Source organism: Nannospalax galili, unplaced genomic scaffold, assembly GCF_000622305.1.
Source record: "Nannospalax galili isolate Female #2095 unplaced genomic scaffold, S.galili_v1.0 scaffold267, whole genome shotgun sequence".
In the NCBI taxonomy this organism is placed as follows: Eukaryota; Metazoa; Chordata; class Mammalia; order Rodentia; family Spalacidae; genus Nannospalax; species Nannospalax galili.
In genome coordinates, this window is record NW_008357518.1 from 1,891,671 (window position 1) to 1,898,936 (window position 7,266).

Genomic DNA, 7,266 nt, shown 5'->3' on the forward strand with positions numbered 1-7,266 from the left:
GGACCTATAACAGTTATTCATGTAAATTCAAACTATGGGTAACATTCTACATTACTTCAGACAAATGCATTATTTTCAGGCATTTAAAGCACTGTTGAGTGACTGGCTATGGGGAAGAGGAAAAAGAAAAAGAGCAACAGTAAAAATCAAACAGAATGCAAAGAAGATGAATGACCTTGGCTCAAAATCCTATCACAACTAGTGAAAGAAGTGGGAGGGGCTGGAGAGAAGGCCTAGCGGTAAAGAATACTGGCTGTTCTTGCCGAGGACCTGGGTTCCAATCCTAGCACCCTCGTGGCAGCTAACAGTCCAGAACTCCAGTTCTAGGGGATCTGATGCCCTCTTTTGACCTCCGAGGGCATTGCATGACATGGATGTTCGTACCTACATGCAGGCAATACACGCATACACATAAAATAAAAAATAATAAATAAAATAAATAAAAAAAGAAAAGGTCACGCCCAGAACAGAAATGTTTTAAGAAAGAGTTGGGCATGTAAAGTAAGCATGGCTTTGGAATCCACATGTGAAATGAGTTAAAATCACAATGAAAGTGTTTGATTATACATGTACAGTGATTGATCAGCAGTCAGTCTATATTGATATTGAGCACCTTTCAGGAGAGAGTTGTTAAAAATCACATGAATGGTGCCCCGTTTAAGCTAAAATAGTATCCTTCATCATTATAAAAAATGAAAAGGTCATGCCCAGAACAGAAATGTTTTAAGAAAGAGTTGGGCATGTAAAGTAAACATGGCTTTGGAATCCACATGTGAAATGACTTAAAATCACAATGAAAGTGTTTGATTATACATGTACATTGGTTGATCAGCAATCAGTCTATATTGATATTGAGCACCTTTCAGGAGAGAGTTGTTAAAATCACATGAATGGTGCCCCGTTTAAGCTAAAATAGTATCCTTCATCATTAACCCTTTCCCAATCCTCCCCTTCTCCATCACTAGGTGGTCTCTACTTGCCTTCCGGCATGAACTTGGGCAGGTTTGCTTCAGCCCATAGCAGGATTATACTGAATGATTTCAGAAGCCATAGTACAGATCAGGATACTGGTTCCCTACCCCTGTCTCCTTCGGGGAGCCAAAGAGGGAACTGGCTAAGGAATTACAAGAAGCCAAACTAGCCTGGCAGAGAGGCCTCCTGTAGAGAGCCAGTAAAGGTCAGCTGAGCCCAGCTGAGGCCTCCAACCCTGGGACCACAGACATCCCATTCCCTGGACAAGTTCAACTTCCTCACCTAAAGAGTCAGTGGGCATAAGAGTTATTTGTATGTCATCTAGCATCTAGATACCGAGTTATCTGCATCAGCTTACAGTCTCCTACACTGAACAAGTCAGGACCCGATAATGTTCACACATTAACTGATTGATGTCCTGTTTGGAATAGTTTTAATCTATAGTTTTCTCTTCCCGCATTTCAGCCCATAGAAGGATTAGACTCAATGACTTCAGAAGCCAGAGTACAGATCAGGATACTGGATCCTTACCCCTGTCTCCTTCGGGGAGCCAAAGAGGGAACTGGCTAAGGAATTACAAGAAGCCAAACTAGCCTGGCAGAGAGGCCTCCTGTAGAGAGCCAGTAAAGGTCAGCTGAGCCCAGCTGAGGCCTCCAACCCTGGGACCACAGACAGCCCATTCCCTGGACAAGCTCAACTTCCTCACCTAAGAGTCAGTGGGCATAAGAGTTATTTGTATGTCATCTAGCATCTAGACACCGAGTTATCTGCATCAGCTTACAGTCTCCTACACTGAACAAGTCAGGACCCAATAATGTTCACACATTAACTGATTGATGTCCTGTTTGGAATAGTTTAGTCTATAGTCTTCCACAATTTTCACTCTATCTTCTATGAAAGAAGGTTATATATCCTAAAGGTTTTCACACTGGGTTGTGCAGAGTTCTCTTACCAAGCTCTTCTGTCTTTGGTTCTTGTTGATTACTGGTTGGATCATGAAGACTCATTACGTAAGTTTCCTTCCTTCTCTTCCCATTCCCTCTACTCTCCTTTCTTTCCTTCCCTCTCCTTCCTCCCTCCATCTTCTCCCCAATCCTCCCTCTCCACCCTTCCTCCTTTCATCAGATCATAGACTACAGCAGCATACATCTATTCACCAAAGTATGTAAAACCATTGCTGAGCTTTGAAACCTATAAAATTATGTTCATTATATCATACAAGAAATAATGATTCATTAAAAGTTTACTATGGTTCAAAAGTTTGTCTCCATGCCCACTATCTGCCTATGTTGAAATCCTAGCCCCATGGTGTTAGAAAGTGGTGAGGTTCTATGTGACTAGAGTTGCTGTACTTGTGAATAGAGTCACAGCTGTCAGAAATGAGGTTCGTGCACTCCACAATGTAAAGACATAAAGGAAATCTCCAATTGTGAAGACAGGCCCTTGCCAGATACAGAATCTGGCAGCAATGATACTTTGATCCTGAACTTCCAGAATCCAGAACTGTGGGCAATAAATACATATTGTTTATGAACTACAGAGCCTAAGGTATTTTGTGAGAGTAGCCCAAGCCACTAGGATAGAGAAAACAGAAAAGGTAAGAAATATAGCATCAGGCTGATCCTGCAGAGCTGACAGAAAACAATGAGGTGGACACAGAGGGCCATGGAGAGCTTCCTGACTTTTCCACAATGGTGTCTCTCTTCTAACCTTTCCCCTTAAGCTTCCCATAGAGAAATGTTTACTATAGAGCAAGAACCATGAGGAATTCTACAGTGACGATTTCTTCCTCCCAAGCCTTTCTTCTTTAAATTGAACTGCAAACATATTTGGCAAACTTCCATTATAATAAAAACACTGTACCAGACACAATTTCAACCCTGCAAGACTTGGCATTCTAGTCAATAGCTAATGCTCAGTCAATAAGCTCAAAACAGAATAAAATGAATGCTTATAAAGGCAGTAATATCTCCTTAGGAGCGACTGTGAAGCCAGCAATGATTTGTTGCGTACTTTGTGAAAGTGTGTGATGCAATGGAAAACGAAGATGTCGACTCTGCTCGCAGCAAAGGAACCCAGAGTGAATCAAACCAATGGCCTTTAAAAAAAAGTTCATATGCAAATTTAGGAATTTGCTGCATCTAGTTTAAGATAAGGTCTACATTCATAGTAAGAAATAGCCTTACTCTTCCAGACGATTGCTATTTGCCATTCTGGGCAACAGCAAAGCAAACCTGCTAAGAAAATGTCATATTAAAAAATAGTTACCTTTTTCATAATTGAAGCCTATGAGTTGATCTTGACATTTTACCTATCGGTGCTTAATTCTAGCATTTAAACCAAAGATTGATTCATTTGTTAGATTTGGGGAAAATAACGTCCCTCCTTGTTGCCCAGAAATCACAAACTGAATATATTCTGAGATATATCATTAATGTATTTAGGAGAAAGAAAGAATCAAGGGCCCACGTAAGGGTAGCTCAATGCCTATGTTTTAATAAGGAGGCGATATGATTGCCATAGGTGTCAGCTGTGAGCAGGCAGAATGGAGTCTGGATGTATAACAATGGTGTGGGAGGCCAGACCCTCCCTCACAGGGCATCATTCCACTGTGATTTCTACGTGTTACTTGCCAGGACACAGGTGAATAGAGGGTGTCACTGAAGACATGAAGATGTGCCATTTTTAAGGTAAAGAAGTAAGCTAACCAAGCTAGAGTCAAGAAACACACATGGAGCAGAGAAGCTCAACAGACCTGTCTGCAGACCTGGCACAGTGTGTTCACACTCTCCTGCTCACACCTCCTGCCTTCTGTGCCTGCCAAACAACAAATAAACAGAAGCCTGAAGAGTCTCTTTTCTACTCAAGTGTGAAAGTGTGTGAAAGGATGAACCCATGATCTTTGTGTTCTTGCTTCAAACCAATCCACTCGGCCTGGATTGAGGGAAACAACATGTTGATGGATGGATACATAGGCTATACAGTACTGTTCTAGAATAAAACTGGGTGAATTCCAAATGATTTGCATTGTTTCTGAAATGGCAAAACTGACTCCATTTTATTGTAGTTGACTTTTGCTTTACCCTATGTTTCTATGCAAACCCTCCACCCCCAGTTATGTTTGCTAACTGCAGCCGTCTAGGCAGACCATCTCATTCAGGCAATTTCAGGGGATACATTGTTTCCACAATAGTCAGAAACTTACAAATAGGCAGGTAGTATGTCCCCTCCCAGCATCTTCACAAGCCCACTGTTTCTGCAATTTTGTGAAACTTGTTTTTCTTAACTGAAACTTAGAAACTCTTTGTTAATTGAAAACCTGACCTATCACCTGTTTGGTGTGACTATGGTGATCTGATATAACTATGGTTATTGACTTTTTCCCCTGTAATGTAATTTTGCCCCTGGTTTTAGGCTTTATAAACTGTTCCCTGCTTCTCCTCAGGGCTGAGAATTCTTTTGGGCATCAACCCTCTCTCAAACTCCAGCTATTATTGAGAACTCTTGATTCTACCATCACTACGTGGAGTTTCTCTGTGCCTCTTGCTCAGTATTACATTTTCCACATAAAACAGAAAAATGTGCAGTGGGATGTCCAACATGCCTCTGTTGAGTATGTGTGGAATCTCACAGCTCTGTTAGTCTGTTACCCTGATTTTATAAGGAATGCCAGGCTGATTATAGACTTGCCACTTTAGCTAGACATCTTTGCTACTAAAAGTTACAGAACTGGGTTTCAGATATATTCTATATCAATCCTTATTCAGTATCATTGATATCCATATTGTAGATTTTAAGAAAATAAAGCTAAACAAAGTACATGAAGCTCAAAAATGAAGCAGTAACAAATTAAATGTTCTCCAAATGCTGTATAATTACTATCCTTTGTATAGTAAAGTGTAGCATGGGTTTTGATCTTTCCATAGACTTATTTTGTTTCTCCATTTGATAAGGTAACTTGTATTTCAACACTTTTTAAACATACAATCTTTAAGTATATTTAATTTGTTAAAAAAATAAACCATTCATGGAATACTATTATGATGCCTAAACAAATTAGTGCTTCTTAAAAATACTTTAAATTGTAGGTAAAGAGAACTAATATTTATCTAATGTATCTTTGTGAATTTCTAATAACCCTATGTGTGAATGTTGGGCAAAGATGAGACCACAAGACAGCATGAGGCATAACAGGGAACTTGCATTCTGATATGGGCAAGGTTTTCTGGGGGCTGTTTCTTGATTTCAGTTGTTCTCTATTTTCCCAACACAGCTCACATTGCTGTTCAAAGGCACAGCTCAGCCTTTACAACACTGGGCTGAAACAGGGATTCAAAGCAGGTGAGCATGTGAGGAATTACAAAGCCACAGCTTGAAAACAAGAAAATGCTTCTTTAAATTCTGTATCTTGAGGCTGGAGAGATGGCTCAGTGGTTAAGGGCACTGGCTCCTCTTGCAGAGGACTCTGGTTTGGTACCCAGCACCCACATGATGGCTAACAACCATCTGTAACTCCAGTTCCAGGGGATCCAATGCCTTCTTCTGACCCCTGTAGGCATTACATGATGTAGATGCACTTAGATACATGCAGGAAATACACTCACACATATAAAATAAAGATAATAAAATATTTTAAATTCTGTATCTCCGTGTAATGAAATAATGGTGCAAAAATCAATTAGCGTTCACAAGATTTTAAAAGAAGGCCTACTTACTTGTTCAAATTCATTCTTCTGAAATTCTTCGAAACCAAAGATATCCAGTATTCCAATATCCAAAGCCGGTGGACTGAAATGAAACAACTGTAGTAAATGGACATGCTTGGCGACTTCCTGACCTCAGCTCGAGGCTACCTCATGTCGGATGACCTCAAACACAGGGCATGTCATTGCCAATTTGGACAGACAATTTATTATCTAGAGTCTGAAAGTTAGCAGAAATAGGTGGTCTTTTAAGGCTCCTCAAACACAGATACATTAATAAATGCATCTTGCTTTCTTTTAAAAAAATATAACAATATATGAGTAGTTTAGTATTTGTTTCTCTGAAGCACTGTCTGTGTCCCTCCCACTGGGCCGGATTTGCTCTCTCTAAGAAATGTGAGCTGAATGCCCAGTGGCTCTCTCTTCCCATCTGTGCTCCTGTCTCCCCAGGTTCCTCACACAGTGCGCTAAGAGCTGTTCCACCCAACACAGGTACAGCCTAGGGAGCCTCAGCAAACTGTGGATTGGGCCAAATGTAGCTGTTTCCTGCTGTGCATTGCCTTCACCAAGGAATGTTCATAAAAGAGGAACAAAGAAAATATAATTTTGGAGGAGGATTTAGACCATCTTGTTATTCAGTGTGAACTGTCACTCTGGGAATTAACAACAGTCTTGGTGACACTCTCTAGCATCCACGTGGCAAGTGAGAAAGGAGGCCAGTGAGGGTGGCTCTAAGTACCCTGACCCCAAGCATAGGGTGAAAGTGCATGGACACTGGCAGACAGCCTCAGATGATCTGGGCTTCTGGTCGCCCCAGAGAAGAACGCTGCCTCTCCGAGGTCTTGACCTCCAGTGTCAGGGGGCCCGCCCTGTGCTGGCTCACTGCCAGGAATACACTATTCTGAGTCCTGATGCCTACTTTCTGTATTGGTCGCATGTTTTCATCATTTCCTTCCTACTAGTGTTGTCTAAAACAAGCCTAATCAGCTAGCTGTTTGTGCACCTGTGTTTTGTTTCTGGAAGCAGGTTCCAGTCCTGATACCTTAAGGTCTGTCAGACATCACTTTAGCAAGCACCCATCCTCTTAAAATTGTAGAGTGACGATGTTGTTATAGTCTGTCTGTTCAGTTATTTGATGTAGACCGTAGAAATATGAGCTTTATAACGGGAAGGGAAACATTTAACTGTTAAAATGCCTACTGTCAACTTCACATGTGAAAGAATGCAATGGAAGAGAGCCTGGGGAACGCACTCCATGTGCACCTCTGACTTTATTCGAGGGATGAAAAATAAAGGTATCTTTGTATCTCATGTAATATATCTGAATAACTTCTGTATGGTTTGGAGAATTAAGTCTCCAAACAACAACAAAATGACCTAAACCAACTAAGACTAAAAGCATAAAAATTATCTTTTAAATTTTTCAGAATAACTAGTATAAATAAAATTAAGTTTCTGCCAGAGGTAAGCATTATTTTTAAAAAGTATTGTACCAGTCACTTTTACAGTTTTTTTTTTTTTTAAAATCTATGGGGGGCTGGAGAGATGGCTCAGCAGTTAAGAACACTGGTTGTTCTTGTAGAAGACCCGG

At 40.6% G+C, this 7,266-nt stretch overlaps 1 protein-coding gene across 1 annotated transcript in view; it reads right to left on the reverse strand.

Annotated features, from left to right (window-relative positions):
* The window catches only part of Myo16 (myosin XVI), a 497,779-nt gene that overhangs the window by 191,774 nt on the left and 298,739 nt on the right, over nucleotides 1–7,266 (reverse strand). Inside the window, exon 20 of the mRNA XM_029557215.1 lies at nucleotides 5,688–5,760. Within this exon, the coding sequence (XP_029413075.1) occupies nucleotides 5,688–5,760 (73 nt within the window). The remainder of the gene's footprint in view (nucleotides 1–5,687; nucleotides 5,761–7,266) is intronic.